This window comes from Haliotis asinina, unplaced genomic scaffold, assembly GCF_037392515.1.
Source record: "Haliotis asinina isolate JCU_RB_2024 unplaced genomic scaffold, JCU_Hal_asi_v2 scaffold_17, whole genome shotgun sequence".
NCBI classification, from domain to species: Eukaryota; Metazoa; Mollusca; class Gastropoda; order Lepetellida; family Haliotidae; genus Haliotis; species Haliotis asinina.
The window spans coordinates 2,850,779-2,868,928 of NW_027133889.1; the positions used below are offsets into that span (position 1 = coordinate 2,850,779).

An 18,150-nucleotide genomic window follows, 5' to 3' on the forward strand; every position below is an offset into this window, starting at 1 on the left:
AGACTAAAAATAGAAGAATTAGAATTAGGTTGCAAACATACTTTGCAAGAATAATGCAATTTATTCAATTTTATATTTAATAAATTAATTTAAGTGAAGGAATGGGCGTGATTAGGACATCTTACAGGAGTTGCCCCCCTTTGACAAGTGTCAGTGATCACGTGATAGCTGCGGCCATTTTGAAGCCGGCAAGCAAACTGACCAGACGTCTACAGTTCAACCCCACTTCTCCCACCCCTTTTTCTTTGGTGACATATTAAAGAATTGGTTGGTGTTAAATTTTTCATTATTGTATGGATTTCATGTTATATGATATGCTATGCAAGTTCTGAACTTGTTTTCATTGTCTGAACCATTATCATTAGTGTTGTGATATTACATTTACACTTTGTTTTGGTTTTCTATACTTCTGTGCACCATTCTGCTGGTTGTGTCCTCTTCATTTCAGCATCCATCGATGCAAGTGGTTTCAATATTCACATCAGGTGCAGCTTTGAATTCGGATGGTGGATTTCGAGGCGAGCTCGTAAAGTGTTGATGGAAATATTGCTGTGCTATCGACCCTGTAGGTCTGCTTTCCAAGTCTGGACGCCTTCTTACAGCGACATCTTGGTGTGACCAAACCCACAGAGGTGAAATGAACTGTGAGTAGGCTAAGGACATGATTGGTTTGTGGCATCACTAAGTGCAGTACCCTTGGTTGTCACAATTGCTATAGCTATATGATTTATGCTTCACTTGGTTGTCACAATCATTGCTGCCTGATTCCTATAACTGATTGATGGCATCACTTGGTGCAGTACCCCTTGGGTGCCACAATCATTACTGATTGATTCTCTAATGATATGTGCAGGAAAAGCTGTCATAGGAGACCTGAAATGTCATTACCTTAAGGGTCGGCGTTCCAAAACTTCTCTCGATTTCCGCCTCTGTAATATCAAGTAATAAACCTGCGCCCATTAATGCCATCACAGGTGTTTTGTTCTGTTTTCTGGTTCAAGGATTCCATGTTCGATCTCCAACTGCTGCTACCACACAAACGCTCTGACTTACTCTGAGTTATTTCGGCAGAATATGTCGCGCGAGCTCCACACAAATGATTAACCTACTGTTTTATTTCAGATGTGGACAGTTTTTAAGTGGTAGCTTCAATAAAGCTGTTATTTATGACTTGGTTGCTGTATCAATATCCGCTTCAGTATATTGATACGGGATTCTTTCCATCGAAATGTGTGTGGAAAACTATATGTAATAAAGCAGTTTATACAAGAGAGATATCAATATGGAGACAGCAGTTATCCGTACGGCCCGTCTTACAACGGTTTATAGAGATATACACACGAACCTTTTGCCCCACAGACTGTGGAACATGTGTTAGCTGTTTGACCTGTACAGTACGCCTGTGTACGCCCTGGTGGTCAGTGCTGGACTCTGCTGTATGTATGACGAGGAGACAGATGATATTGTGCAGCACCAGTTTTTATACTACGATAAACTGTTCAGGTACAGAAATAACATGCATGAACGATTGTTCTATATCTTGCCATTAGAGACATACATCAATCTGGAGAACAGCACTGATGACATGAGAGTTACTACTCTACTTGGTGGCATCACCCCTATCATAGAGAACATCCATACCCACATGAGAGCCCATTTCATCGACATTGTTGCCAGGAGCATTAGCTCATGGAACCTGCAAAGCAGAATCTACCTATGACTTCATTCAGTCACCCAATGTAATATACATACGTTTGCTTAATTTTCTTTTCCACTGTTAAATGATCTGTACATAATCACACATTTTCGTATTAATGTCATAGGTCTCTGTACTCTTCGACATTATTGGAGGAAGTAAAGAACATACATGCATGCATGAAACCAGCTGAAACGGCTAGCTGAGGACCCTTTACTGCTGTACCCGTACTCGATGTGAATGGGTGCAGACAGTGAAACCCATGTTTCAATTTCCGGAAATTGGAAAACACATGACGTCAACGCCGTCGTTTTCAAACGAATTCTCGTGCTTCAAACACTAAATAACACTCGGAACTTCGCCAACACATGACGTTTATCTCCTAATTTAATGTGATTCATACCAAGAGGTGGTCCCCGATCACACAAGGTCGTACTTAGGGTCGTACACAAAATCCAAACACCGCTACGTCAACATGAGGGTAAGACACGAGGAGTGAATCGCCTTCCCTTAGTGATAAATAAGAAACAATTAAAACAGCAAGACCAATAGTAGGTGAATACCAAGTATTTATTTTGAAGGCACAGGTAAAGCTGATCAATCATTTTAATGAATACCAGGCAAGAAGTATCCAGGTTATGATAGCATTTTGCGACAAAATTTCACATTCGAACACACAGACATTTTATTGTACCGACGCGTCTCAATTTCTAAAATAAACCCCCTTCCACCGCTTCAACGTAATAGTCATGTTCCTCAAAGTCGTGGATAAAACACGTTTCTTTACCTGTTCTTAAACATTACCGATAATCCTCTTATTTGTCCATGACGGATATATCTCCACTATTTCAAAGTAATGTTGGTTCAAGATGCATCGCTATGCAAAGCAACTATAGCAACACATAGCGATTCATAAAAGGTTCAGTACTAACAGATTGTGGCTTAGTAACTACCATACTGGTGGGTTAGTAAAGCACACAATGCGAGCCCCATCAGGCTTAATCTGTCAGTCATTTACGTGTAGTCACCTATAATCAACTTTAACTAACACCCCTAAATGCCACTCCAAATTACAGTATTTGTCTATTTGACGATTTTGTATTGGACATTCAGTTTCTTTATTTCGGTTTTGTAGGCCGTTGGCCCATGTACAGTAAGGAAAACCATTTAAAACAGAAAGAGTAGCAAATTACATTGACGGAATTAAGTTAACTTGTAGCAGAGGATGTAATGGAATTTCTAAAAGTAAGGGCTTCTTTAATATATTTAGAACCGTTAGAAAGTGTGTGGATACAAGTACAACTTATGAAACCAAAATATTTAGTCTGTTTGCTATCCATTCTAGAATATGAAAAATACCTATCCCTAGTAAAATCATATGCTTTGCATTCAAACATGAAGTGAATTTCATCGTCTTTCGAGCCACAGTCACACATTTTACATATCTTATCAAAATTATTATCTCGAATATTACATATCAAAGGAAGTGCATGTAGTCTGAGCAAACATACATTTCTTCTGATAGCTATTGGATTGATGGAAGAGACATAATATTCAGTATTTAACAATGACTTAACTTCTTTAAGGTACCTTAAATGGACAGATTATCTGATATTACCGAGAATACGTTGTTTATCACAATCAAGAAGTCTTTTCCTAAAAAGGGAAATTAAATGGGGAATATCACCAACATCCGGACTATACCATACATACCCGAAGCCATGAGCATTTAAAAGATATTTAACCGATGTCGCCCAATTCACTCGACCAGCTGAATCTAATTTCTTCATAAGTAAATAACACTGTCTGAGGTAACGATCCTCAGACATCCTTAACAATTTACACCAATACATAATGCACATTTGGTAGTAATCCACATAAATATTTGATCTACCACATTCTGCTAAAATACCATTACTGGAGACATGTTTTCCAACGCCAACAACATATTTACAGAAATTAGTATGGAACATTTCGATCGATTTCCTTTCCTCAAATCTCCAGATTTCGGAGCCGTATAATAACACTGGTTTAACTTTGGTATCAAATAATTTGAACATTAACTTTGCAGGCATGTTAGGGTATTTATTAAATAATACCTTCAGAGAAAAAAGTGCCTTACTGGCCTTACCTACTAGAGTTTGTGTGCACTTTGTCCAGGACAACCGAGTAGAAAATAGAATACCAAGGTAATTATATTATGTTGATGTTTTGATTGGAATATCATTGTAAAACCATTTTTCATAGGAACAAAGGAACCCACCGTTGCGAAATACCAAAACCTCTGTCCTATCCATATTAACCTGCAGACCCCAAGAGCTACAGTAGTTATGTAAATTATTTATCTTTCTCTGCAATCTGATGACAGAATCATCAAATAAATTAAGATCGTCGGCGTACAGCAGCAGAAGTAAGTCAACATAATCGGATCCCACAAAGATACGCCTTAGACCTGAATCCTGCAGCATGACCTGACATATTGGACATTCGACTTAGTAAAGTAGGAACAACAAATTTTATGATATCTAAGCACTTTACAAATACAATGGGAGCTGTCAAAACCGGCATTTGTCCAATTCGGCAAGTTTTCAACACCTGCTTAAAATTTCAGACCCGACCGTGACTTATACATTTATCTTCAGCTCTACAATCCAACAGGCTGTCTAAACTGGATTTTTCCCTCAGTCCCGATGAGTGCGGTTTAGACAGCTTCCAATCTAACATCATTTTATGCATCAAATTGACAGTTCAGACTCATCTTTTCCACAATCAAAGTCTGCAAAAAACGCCGTTGTATATTTTCACACATAAGCTTCAATTAGACACGTTGGTCTATGTTTTCCAGGTAAGAGGTCCTTACATGGGGGAAGTGATAACTTCTATTCACAAAGTCACTCAGCATGGTTATATGTTGTGAAGTTTTCTACATCACAGTTGAGAAAGACAATACTCTGAACATTCAGAAGAACAGTAACGCTTTACGTTCCTCCGATGAATGGGAGTACGGGTGGACATGTCGATCGATAAACATATCACATTTCACATTATCAACAGTCCACAGTGTTGTCTTAACAAACCGACGCAGGCGGTCACCTCAAGTCCAGGTTATAGTTCTGAAGATTGGCCTGCTCTGACCATGCAGCATACGAAGCTCCATCCATTTCTGGTGCAAGGGCGTTGTCGCCTCTGAGTCTGTGCCCAGTGCCACCGATTCCAGCCTTACATTCTGGACACTTCGACTCCTCGGTTGCTCCACCACAATCTCCGATTGCATAGATATGCCCTGAAATCGGAAGTAACTATGTTTCTTGAGGGATCAGAATGATAGGATAGAGCATGTCAAGGCTCGAGTTCAGTTGCAATTTCTGGAACCCTGACCTGGTGTCCTGTGCTGTGATGTGTCTGGACCCTAATTCGCAGCCCCAAACACAACATTGTACATCCAAATGATTTACTTCAAGACCACAGATTCACCTAAAATATCCAAATATTAGGCGAATAAAATTGTCAAAAGTAATTGTTTGTCAACAGCTAATCGTTTTTCTTTAAATACTTTATTTCAAATTATTGCACCAGGAAAGTACAAGCACTGTCACTAAGGTGACATAATCCCCACAGCAAATGTTTCAAACAGTCTTAAAAAGAAATAAAAGTGACGGTCGTTGTTTAAAATGAAGTTAAATGTCAACAAAAACAATCAGCCTCCCTTGATATCTTACTCTGCAGTTGTTCAAACACACAAATATTTTGAAGACTCACTTTGAGCTTAACAGGAATGTCATAGTGTATGAAATAAGCAAGACTAGTAGTAAAGAAATAACTTATTGAAAAACATTCAAGGGTAGTTTTGAAAGTCTGTGAAGAAACTCCAGTCAACCTCAACATGCAGTTTTAATAAAATCCAATGAACGGTTCTTGAAATATCTTGCTCAGAAGAGTAAAACGTTACATGTCCCCTGCGACCTTAAAATGAAGATCAAGGCCACTCATCCTAACTGGGACCTTTCGTATACCATGATTCGATACCACGGTTCTTAAATTATTCGTACATAAATACAGATGTACGGGACGTACGGACGTACGGACCGAACGTAACACTATAGGCCGGGACTATAAATAGGTAAATGAGAAAATTACGAAAACTTACCGTTAGGGCACTTAAACCAATGTCCCGTTGTGAGTCCCATTGCTTTCACTATTTCCACCCTTTCTTCATCAGATATGCCAAGACCTGTTTCGGGAACATGCGTCCTTAGAATTTCAAAGATATTCTTCACTCTTTCTTTACGCTGTTTCGTAAACTTTTTGCCATATTTCAAAGTTCCCTGTAGGGCTTGGAGGTCTTTTTGCAAAGTCTCTGGCAAATGAATGTGTCTCACGGCTATAATTCTTTCTGTCTTTAAGAGCCTGATGATGGCCTTATTCCTATCAACTTCATCCTGGGCATCTGAGATTTCCTGATCACTGAGGGATGTCCGTGTTCTCATGAGCCATTCTCTGAATTGCTCCAGCTCCTTCATGCTGGAAATGATATCCCTAAGAACTGGACGTAGAACTGCTTCTTGGCAGTCTTCTGCAAGCTTTTCATAGGCATCAAATAATTTGGACGCACGTTTCAAAAACCGAAATTGATTCTCAATAGCACTGAGGCCAACTTCGGTATTGACATAACCCTTTTTCAACATATCCAGTTTTTCATTCCGTTCTTGGGGGTCAATTTCCCTTTTGGCTTGAGCTTCAAGTGTCGCTTTCAAAACACGTATCCTGTCCTCTTTTCCAATATAACGTGTTTTCACTGTGTCTATATCCTTCAGCATTCTCTTGATTTGAGAGCCATATCTGATATTCCGTCGAATCTGTGTCTTGCAATGAGGGCATGCTTTCAACTGAATAGTATCATTTTCATGATCCATTTGCATGAGCCTGTCCATGGCAGATACTTCAACAATATGACCACAGTCCTCAAGCTCAACAAATCGTGCATCTGGCTCATCCTCTGTGCCAAACAATATTGATGTGACTTCATCGTGATTGCACACTCTGCAGAGACGTGGGCATGGCTCGCCACATAGTCCAATGCATGGGTGACCGCAGCGAAGGACTTTTGGACAAGGTTCATCACATGGAGGTCTGTCACATGGCTCACTGCATTTCTTGGTGCATGCATGGTGCAGACATCTCCATTCACAGGGCTCATTGCATGGTACACAAATCTCGCCACATGTTTTGTAACATCTGCTGTGCGGACATCGGTTCTCACACACATTTCTGCATGGGGGACAGTTGCTGCACATGTCCTTACATTCGTGACCACAGACTAGATTCCTTTTGCAGTTTCTACGGCATGATACGTGTAGCCTTCCTTCATGACAGTCATGACAGTTTCCAGCACACATATGTTCACATTGCAGTGTTGTTGAACACTTCTTCTTGCAGACAGCTGAGTCTTTTCGAAAGCATTCAACATCATTTGTATGTCCACATCTCCACGTCTTCTTCACCATCTGTTTGCACTGATGCTCAATTCCACATGGGTTTCCACACGGGTGTCCACACTTCAAGACCTCATCACATTTAGCTTGACAAACGTATTTCCTGGGATCCATGCAACAAGGGACAAGCTGCTTATGTCCACAACGCGGTATCACCTTTTCCACTGGTACTTCGCATTTCCCACACTGCTGATAGCACAATCGTGGACATGGGTGATTGTTTTGGCAAATTGATTTTGGACAGGGTTTATTGCATTTGTATTCTTCGTGATTGGGGTCATAAGGATGGCAAAGACGAGAACAAACATGTCCACATTCCAGTCTGAAGGTGCACTGCTTCATGCAACCACCTTCAGGAGCTTTCCCGAAGTCTTCCGGTTTCTTTGCAGCAATGCCCGTGTCCTTAGGATGATTCTGACAGTATAGGGTCAAAGTTGTTCCTATCTGGTTGTTAACCTGCAAATCTTTCTTTATTTCTCTCCACAGCTGACTTTCTTGAGCAAGGAGATCAAAGTTCCCGATCACAAATAACCCTTTTTTAGCACGAGAAAGTGCCACACAAACACGGTTTTCAATCTTGAGGAACCCAACGCTTCCTTCAGCATTGCTTCGCACGAGAGACAGAATTATTATGTCATTCTCCTCTCCTTGATAGTTGTCCACCACTGTCAGTCTGACTCCCTGGAAAATCTGCTTTGGCATCATCTTCTTCAGTTTCAGTAGCTGGCCTGAATAGGTGGTGAGCATTGTGATTTGTGATCTTTCATATCCCTGTTTAATCAGATATTCACACAGTGCTACGACATATCTAGCCTCAAACTCATTGGAGTGACTAACACGTTCAATGTCATGTTCTTCTGTATATCCATGGTTGATGAAGAACATGTTGTCAGATATTCCCTTGATTGTCTCATAATTGAGGACAGAGAAATGATTTTCAAGCTTGGGGTAGATTGGCTTCATTAACCTGGCAATTTCGGGGCGCATTCTGTGCTGAAGGGCCAGAGTGTCACAGTGCATGCCGTTGTTGATCATTCTCTCAAATAAAGACACATCTAATTTGAATTGCTTTGCAAGTTTGTATACAGTTGGATTTGGTTTCAGCTGCTTATGATCTCCGATAAGTATCAGATGTTCACATTTCTTGCTCAGAGTTGTAATGATATGTCCCTCAAGCACTTCTGCAGCTTCTTCAACAACTATCACTTTGGGGCCAATCTCTGACAGGACCTGTTGATAGCGGGCTGCCCCTGTTGTTGTCATCCCTATCACTGTTGCAGTCTCCATGATCTGTTTGTCTTCAATCATCTGTGACTCTTTGTACTGAGTTACCACGTCTTTGTATCGAGCCTCCTTTGTTGCTATGTCACGTTGTAGTCTCTCACAGAGACAGTGTACCCAGAATCTGTATAATTTCCATCTTTCATTCATTTGGAGTGCCCAAGGATCCCTGATTCGATGAGCCTCTGCTGATGTCATCCTTTTCGTTGATCTCAGTCTTTGCAAAATACGTCTCTTTAAACGTCTTCGGGCTTCAGGCTGTACCTGAAACTGCATCCCATCCTCTTGTTCCTTCGGGGTCCTGTCCAGATTTGTCACATCAAAGGCTACATATCCACCTCGTTCATACTGAAGACGCTCGATCATTCTCTGAAGTTTGTCAAGTTCATTCTCCTCCATGTCATCATCGTCCATGCCATGCATCTGTCTCTGCTCTTGCAAGAGATCGGCTTCTTCCTGAACATCTATCAGTCCACCATCCTCTTCCTCATTTCCAATGTCTTCTGGTTGCGGTTGCTCTGCTAGGTTTACCATTTCACCAAAAGCGCCAATGCCTAGCCACTCCACTATGACAGGGGTTGGTGGTGGCGCATAACCATTTGCTTCCTGCATCTGCATGAGCATCATATTCATTGCCATCACCATATCATCATAGCTTTCACCCATGAATGGTCGCAACACATCTTCATGTAATATCTCCCTCTCAGCTGCTTCTATTTGCTGACCAATCTTTTCAATCTCAAGTTTAAGACTCATCATGCTGTTACGAAGTTCCCATCTCATTCGTCCAGTATTTTTCATATCTCTGGAACTGTGCAACTTCCGCGCCTTTTGTCTCTGTGCTTTGAGCGAGTAATCCTCCAGTTGATCACTCTTGATCCTCCCTCCTACTCTGATGATACTTCCTCTGTAGAACGATATTATCCCTTCAAGAAACTGGTCTAGTGCGTGGTTTGTGTAGCAAACGATGAGCATTGGTGATCTGTTCTGTGCATTCCAGGCCTTTTTGTTGTGCAAAAGGGCCTTCACAATCTTTAAACCAACATACGTTTTCCCTGTACCAGGTGGACCTTGCATAATGACGAACTCTTTGGTGAGGGCTGTTTTTAAGGCTTTGTACTGTGAGTGGTCAAGATGCAGCTGAATTGCAGACGGCCAATTCAAATGATTTAGTATGTCAATGTTGTTGGCAATCTGTGATTCACGACTGAAGTTGTAGCTTACCTCCCTTTTTTGCAGTCTCAAAGCAGTGTCTTCCCTTAGGACAGTTTTTTCATCCACAAGAGGGCGCAGGTCATAACTCACAGCCCTTAAACCCCGGAGATATTTAGGTGACTTCACTTCACTCTCACATTCCACAATGTACTCTTCAAATGGAAGATCACCATCATGGAGTGTCTGCAGACCTCTCAAGACATGTCTGTACGCCTCAAAGTATGCTGATGTCTCCACCATTACAAAACGGGTGTCTAAGGAAAGGATGTCACCAAGATCTGCATCATTTTCAAGTAATACATCAAGTATACCATCCTGAAGTTTTTTGGGATCTCTGTCAGAAACAGTAGCAAAGAGAAGTGTTTCAAAATTGTCATGTGATAAGCAGACCAACGATCCAAATATCAGTCGCTTAGAATTTTCCCATCTAATTTTGCGAAGCTTGCTCGTGTCAAACATGATTCTGTGGAGAAGTCCACTATCTGAGCACACTGTCCGCACGATCTGGACATCATGATATACCCGTATGTCTTTCAGTCTCGGACCTTTCTCACCTGGAACACTGGCAGCTTGATACTCTGCAATGCCATTCCTCAAAGGATAGACGAAATCTTCCCTCAACAAGCGGAACTGGACGTCCAAGTAATGCTGAAGGTCATTATATCTCCCAACATCTATGTTCTTGCGAAGAAAAGGTTTCTCCTCAGGGTGTATGTCCTCAGCATTTGGAAATATGGACATATCTCTGAAATCACTCGGTGGTGGCCCGTCAGTATACTCCGTTCTCACATCCCCACCTTCTGTTTTTGTCGTCCTGTCGACAGTTGGCGTCTGCATATCCTGCAGCTGCCTCAGCTGCTGAAGCATTTCTTCATCTACGATCTCCGACTTCAGCTCAAGTTCAGGCACGATCATTTCCAGGAAACTCTTCACTCCAAGTACATGAATATATGAATGTGGCAGTCTGATGGCCAGTTCTTTCATGAGTGATATCAAGTCTTTGATGAACTGCCTCTTTTCTCTGGCATTTTCATTTGGTCTCTGTCTGGTGTCGTTCAAAGCGTTAGTGACATGGTCGTAAAAGTTTGACCGCTGAACAGTTAGCAAGAGTTCAATAAGGTTAGTCTGAGCAGATTTGCATAAACATGCCTGTGCAAGGGCACCTACAATCGCATACATCATATAAGGTGATAGATTGGCTCGTTTAAGAAGTGAGCCGAGACCTGATTCCTGGCCAAGTGTCATAACAATTGTAGATGGATCTTTTGAGCGGAGTTCGTGCAGCTGCTTGTAATCAAGGTAACGACCTCCCCCTCTTCCACCTCTTCCTCGGAACCCTTGTCCCCTGCCTCCTCTTGCGCCATCCCCACCATTGTGTCCTCCTTCTTCTTCCTCTGCGCGATGAATACCTCTTCCCAGGTGTCCTCCCCTACCTCTGTTTTCTCCCCGCCCTCTTCCTCGAAACCTTGCATGATCCAAATTCGGTTCATCTTCATTTCGTCCTCCACCTCTTCCCCCTCTTCCAGCACCTCTAATGCCTCTACCGTGACCCAATTGACCCCGACCTCTCATTCGACCTCGTCGTCTCCCATCACCTTGATCCTGTCCGTAACCAGGTCTGGAATGGCAAAGATGACAAAACTATTGATGATATGCATCAAACAGCGTTATTTAATATGACATCTAAGAAAAGTAAGTCTTCATTATCGTCGAAACATATGAGAGCTACCGGGCGCTAACAATGTAAGTATTGTTTCCCCAACCCCAGATGCTGAATACCCATACAGGTGGCGACGTCAACGTTATGAAATCCAGTGACAACATCTGAATTGGAAAATTCATCAAAGCCATATTTCATTTATACTTTGCAGCATTTCTTCATAGAGAGCATGTTGCATAAAAGAAAAAATACATAGTATAGAAAAATGCCTTAAAACCTTAAAACCTTAAAACCAACCAAACCACCCCCTCTTCCGCCCCCCACCCCACCCCCACCCCACCCTAAAAAGAATAAATAAATAATTAAACTGCATCCATTTGACAACATGAATCCTTCGAATAATATTAAAGAAGCTCATCAAAATAAACTTGCAACTACATCTCACCTATTGAAGTGACCATCATCGTTGTCCATGGTAAACAAGCCAGGTGTGTGGTGTGATCTAAAGATAACAAAATGTGTCGGTTACAATACAAGTATGTAAAAAAGGAAATATATACTAGCATACACATGGATCTAAGGCACAAAGTTGACAACTTCCTGTTTCTAGCAGTTTCGGTTTTATCGATGTTTCTTTTAGTACGAAGCAATATTTACCATTTTTCATGAATATTTCTGAATAGTCGAGATTATGTGTTATTTTAGCATTAATCATATCCGTCATATTTCAAATAAATTACCAGACATTTCTTTATGAAAAGATTCTGTCACTATCAGTGCAGATCTTCCATAAAACAGCAAACACGTGTGGTATAACAGATAATATGCCGCCAAATTTCAAATGTGCATTTAGACGAAAGGAACACAGGCGAGTATTCATCCACATGAAGGATTTATAACCAGTAGTCACCGTTCGTCCCTATTACATATCGGCTCCACTGACTTTGTTGACGTGGCGGTTCTATGTTTAGGTTGTCTGTCGTCAATTCCCTTTGCAGAAATAATGACTATAAATAGACCAGTGGCGTGCACTCTTATTCCTCAAGCACATTCTTTCTCCTCCATTATAATCGTTTTTCCTCCAGTATATTCAAATCCACCAGTATATTCTACCCCCTCCAGCATATTCTTATCCCTCCAGTATATTCATACTCCTCCACTATATTGCAACACTTCCAGTATATTCTTAATCCTCCTGTATAGTCTTACTCCTCCGGTATATTCTAACTCCTCCATTATAATATCTTATTCCTCCAGTATAGTTTGATTCTCCCGGTATATTCTTAGTCCACCGTTATAATCTTATTCCTCCAGTATATTCAAATCCTCCAGTCTATTCTAACCCCTTACGTATATTCTTACTTCTTCACTGTATTGTGATTCCTTCAGTATAATCTTATTCCTCCAGCACATTCTTACTCCTCCATTACAATCGTTTTTCCTCCCGTACATTCAAATCCTCCAGTATATTGTTATTACTCCAGTATATTCTTACTACTTCAGTATATTTGATTCCTTTAGTATAATATTATTCCTCCAGTATATTCTTACTCCTGTATATTTTGATTCCTTAAGTATAATCATATTCCTTTCGTATATTCTAACCCCTTCAGTATATTCTTACTCCTTTTTAAGCTTCTCTTGAGCACATGCAATGACTGCAATGAGCATACGTGTATGCATCTATGATAATCTCCAGGGTATATGTTACACTAAATCACTTCTATTTTAGTGGAGTGTTTATCGGAATGTATACCCTGGACATTATCGTGGATAAAATGTACGCTAATGAGCAGAAGCTTCTCCACATTGGTACGTGGTGGTATTATATAGTTGGAAAACCCATAACGTTCATTATGCAAACACAACACTTTGAAGACTGGGGTAGATGTATCTCGACCAAAGTGACGGGCTTCTACAACGTCTACAGCTACATCACTGAATAAGATTGTCGGTTCAGAGTACTGAAAAATCTCTCTCAAAGTCGCAGTAGGGAGACCATTCATCACGAGTTCAGAAACAACGAAAGAAAGAGTAGTTTCCATTGTACTTCGGAATGCATAAAAAGCAATAAATATCAACAAATAACAAGATTTTACTACCCCACAACAAAAGATTTGAAAGGTGAAACATGTAATAGTACTTTTCATCTCCCGCTTCAAACCATGTTAATATACATACATGTGATACATCTAAAATGGATATTTACCATATATAGTCATACTGTCTATGTACCACATACCTTGATGCATAATACTGTCTATGTACCACATACAAAATATGTATGTGATACATTCACATGGTATACCCACATACTGTCTGTGTTCCACATATCATGATCATACATATCTAGTAAGTGATACATACACACAGTATATGTGAAACGTACATACTATGTGATACATATACACTATATGTGATATATACATATTGTCTATTTACACACCATGAAACATACATACGGTCTATGTGATACATACTTAATGCCAGTGTATCACATGTGATACACAAGTAGTCAATTTACCACATACCAAGATACTTCCAAAAGTTTATGCGATACGTACCTCCTGTCACTGCACCACATACCATGAATATCATGTTATTGTACCACACACCGGGTTCAATACCATATGGCATATGTGATGCATACCTACTGCCAATGTGCCACAGGTCATACATAAGTACTGTTAATGTACCAAATACCGTGATAAATACATACGGCCCATGTGATGCATACATGCTGCTACTGTACCACGTACCGTGATGCATACATACACTTTCAACGTAAGACGTAAGGTGATACATACACACGGTCTGTTTGATACATACATACTGTCATTGTACCACATAATGTGTTGCATACATGCAGTATGTGATACATACATACTGTCACTGCATCAAATATCGTAATCAAACATGCATTGTATGTGATGCACACGTCCTGTCAACGGAAAACATATTATGATGCATACATACGGTCTATTGGACATTGTTGGATAGTGATGTTCATGCATATTGTATACATGCCACTTTGTGAGGCCTATACCGGGAGAGCAAGATCCATGCATACTGTATACATGTCAGACAGTGGGATGTATACATGCAGTATACATAGCAGAAGCGATTCATACATACTGTATCCATACCAGATAGTGAAGTCAGTACACAATGTATACATGCAGAATTGTTAGATCTACACATGGAGTATACACACCAGATAGTCATAATCATATCTACTGTATACTGGTCAGATAGTGATATTCATATACACTGTACTCATCTGAGATAGTGAGATCCATGCGTACTGTATACATGTCAGATAGTGAGATCCATGCATACTCTATACATGTCAGATAGTGATATTCATACACATTGTATATATGTCAGATAGAGGTATTCATGCACACTGTATACATGCCACACTGTGAAGTCTATACATGCAGTATACATAACAGATAATGAGAATCATACACACTGAATACATGTCAGATAGTGAGATCCATATATACTGAATACATGTCAGATTGTGAGATCCATATATACTGAATACATGTAGGATTGTGAGATCCATATATACTGAATACATGCCAGATAGTGTTATCCATCCATACTGTATACATATCAGATTGTGAGATCCATGTATACTGAATACATGTCAGGTTGTGAGAACCATGCATACTGAATACATGTCAGATTGTGAGAACCATGCATACTGAATACATATCAGAAAGGGAGATCCATATATACTGAATACATGTCAAATTGTGAGATCCATGCATACTGAATACATGTCAGATACTTAGGTCCATATATACTGAATACATGCCAGATAGTGTTATCCATCCATACTGTATACATATAAGATATTGAGAACCATGTATACTGCATATATATCAGATTGTGAGATCCATATATGCTCAATACATATCAAATAGTGAGATCCATGCATATTGAATACATGTCAGATTGTGAGAACAATGCATACTGAATACATATCAGATTGTGAGATCCATATATGCTCAATACATATCAGATAGTGAGATCCATGCATATTGAATACATGTCAGATTGTGAGAACAATGCATACTGAATACATATCAGATTGTTAGAACCATATATGCTCAATACATGTCAGATAGGGAGATCCATGCATACTGATTACATATCTGATAGTGAGATCCATATATACTGAATACATGCCAGACAGTGTTATCCATCCATACTGTATACATTTCAGATAGTGAGATCCATGCATACTGCATACATATCAGATTGTGAGATCCATATATACTGAATACATGTCAGATAGTCAGGTCCATGCATATTGAATACATATTAGATTGTGAGAGCCATGTATACTGCATACATATCAGATTGTGAGATCCATATATACTGAATACATGTCAGATAGTCAGATCCATGCATGTTGAATACATGTTAGATTGTGAGAGCCATGTATAATGAATACATATCAGATAGTGAGATCCATATATACTGGATACATGTCAGATAGTCAGATTCATGCATATTGAATACATGTTAGATTGTGAGATCACTGTATACTGTATACATATCAGATAGTGAGATCCATATATACTGAATACATGTCAGATAGTGTTATTCATCCATACTGTATACATATCAGATTGTGAGATCCATATATACTGAATACATGTCAGATAGTCAGATTCATGCATACTGAATACATGTTAGAGTGTGAGATCACTGTATACTGTATACATATCAGATAGTGAGATCCATATATACTGAATACATGTCAGATAGTGTTATTCATCCATACTGTATACATATCAGATTGTGAGATCCATGTATACAGAATACATGTCAGCTTGGTACATCCATGCATACTGTATACATGTCAGATTCTGAGATCAGTGTGTACTGTATACATGTCAGATAGTGAGATCTATGCAGAATGTATACAGGTTAATGAGATCCATGTATACAAACTATTTGTGATATACATGTAGTTAGATCCATGGATACTTCACACATGTAGGATTTGAGATTCATACATATTGTACACATGCACGTGGATGCTTCCTACATGTCAAATGGCGAGATACAGACATACTAAATATGCGACATGGTGATTTTCATTCATGCCTTTCACGCATGAGGAGAAAGTGGTGAAAAAGGAAGCTTTGGTAGTAAAGGCTGTCCAAAAGGCTAATCTACGATTTTGAAACACCATTCTTAGAAATATCTCTGGGCAGTTCCATATTTAAGTACCAGATATCTCACAGTGAAAATAGTACTAATAGATAATCAAAATAAACACAATTTTCGAATGATGCAAAACACAGCAAATATCCTGTCCTTAAGCATTTGAGGAAATACGTACGGGCTCTCTACCGATGAACCGTGTTTACTACACGTAACATATCTTGCTTGTAACCTTCACATACATTGTCAAACTAGTATCCACATCGACAGTTGATAAAATAACCGCAACAATTCGTCAGTAATTGAATCACATGCACATACATTCCTGCATATAAAGATCGATCAAACACGGCTAAATCGGGTTTCGTTGATCAGAGGGACATGAAGGTGCCTTCAAGCTTAACTGTACTTACCATCGGCCTTCACGGGACCTCCAAGTTCTACCAAATCACATTTTAGATTTCCCAGAACTGATAGTAGCACACAACACCCACTGTTATATACAAGGCACTGCAACATGGGCTTTCCAGGAACTGTCTAAGAGCTGTGACGTCATCAGAATTTCAGCCTAATCACTCTATTTTCGTTTTCGTTTCTGTTTACTACAGGTCGTGTATGCTTGATTACGGCAGGTGTTATCACGTGACTCATACAACTGATATATATGACACGTTTTGTCATGTCACCACGATCTGTGTGGTTACGGGGCATCTAATGAATGTCACTCGACGTATCGACTGTACCTGGAATTTCCAAATGTTACGCGAGCGTCTATATATAGTCGTGACGCTGGCAGGGAGAGGTTGGGGTTTATCAGGGTTTCATTGAAACTGGATAAAACAGACAACCTTGTGAAGAAACGGTATCTATCTCAGTCGCTTGATGTAGTTTCAAGTTTATCGAAAAGCATGTCAGTGTTGTAGTTTCGTAATATCCATCATATACTTACATCAACTGGAGAGAGAAAAGAAAAGTGCTCGAGCCGGGAATCGAAAACAGATGTGTGTGTACATGCGTCTGCTTGTGCGCGTGCGTGTTCGTGTGCGTGTGTATATTAACTGTCACGGGTGCTTTAGGTTGTCTGGGTGGAGGAGAAATACAGGCCAATAAATTTCAGCATTAGTGCACGGACAAGCTATGCAAGGGACGCTACTCCGTAAGCCTTATTTACGATCTTTTGGATGATCCGTAACAATTCGTTCACCGAGAAGACCAGGGTTACATGCAAAAGCGTGAATACAGATTATTGGAGTGGGGGGTTTCAGCGTTTACGGGATGGGGGTTGAAAGCCATGTTCTTTATTAAAGGAACAGTTTACGTATATTAGGAAAATTACCCACTTAAATAAAACATTAGAATTGTAAAACCGGCTCAAAATAATTATTAAGCTTTAAATGTCAGTTTAGTTATTATGCTATAGAATATGTGGCTGCGTGTATCTTTTCTCTGTGTTCCACAGTAATGTCTATGTCAGTCTAAGTACACTTACTCAGTGTTATTCGTTACACTCCACCACTGAGTCTAACAAAACCTAGTAATGCTAGACGCATATTAGATGATCCTGCGCACTCAATGCATCTGTGACAAGAGAGGCGGTATAACGAATTGGGCGAGTACAC

General features: G+C 39.9%; 1 protein-coding gene across 1 annotated transcript; it reads right to left on the reverse strand.

The window, feature by feature from the left end:
- Window positions 1–2,247: 2,247 nt before the first annotated feature.
- On the reverse strand, window positions 2,248–17,068 carry LOC137269826 (NFX1-type zinc finger-containing protein 1-like). The gene is made up of 4 exons (XM_067803661.1): window positions 16,945–17,068; window positions 11,790–11,846; window positions 5,844–11,302; window positions 2,248–4,979 (listed from the first exon to the last, which is right to left on the reverse strand). The coding sequence occupies exons 2-4, from the start codon at window positions 11,816–11,818 to the stop codon at window positions 4,786–4,788; spliced, it is 5,682 nt and encodes a 1,893-aa protein (XP_067659762.1). The 5' UTR covers window positions 11,819–11,846; window positions 16,945–17,068; the 3' UTR covers window positions 2,248–4,785.
- Between the last annotated feature and the right edge of the window lie 1,082 nt (window positions 17,069–18,150).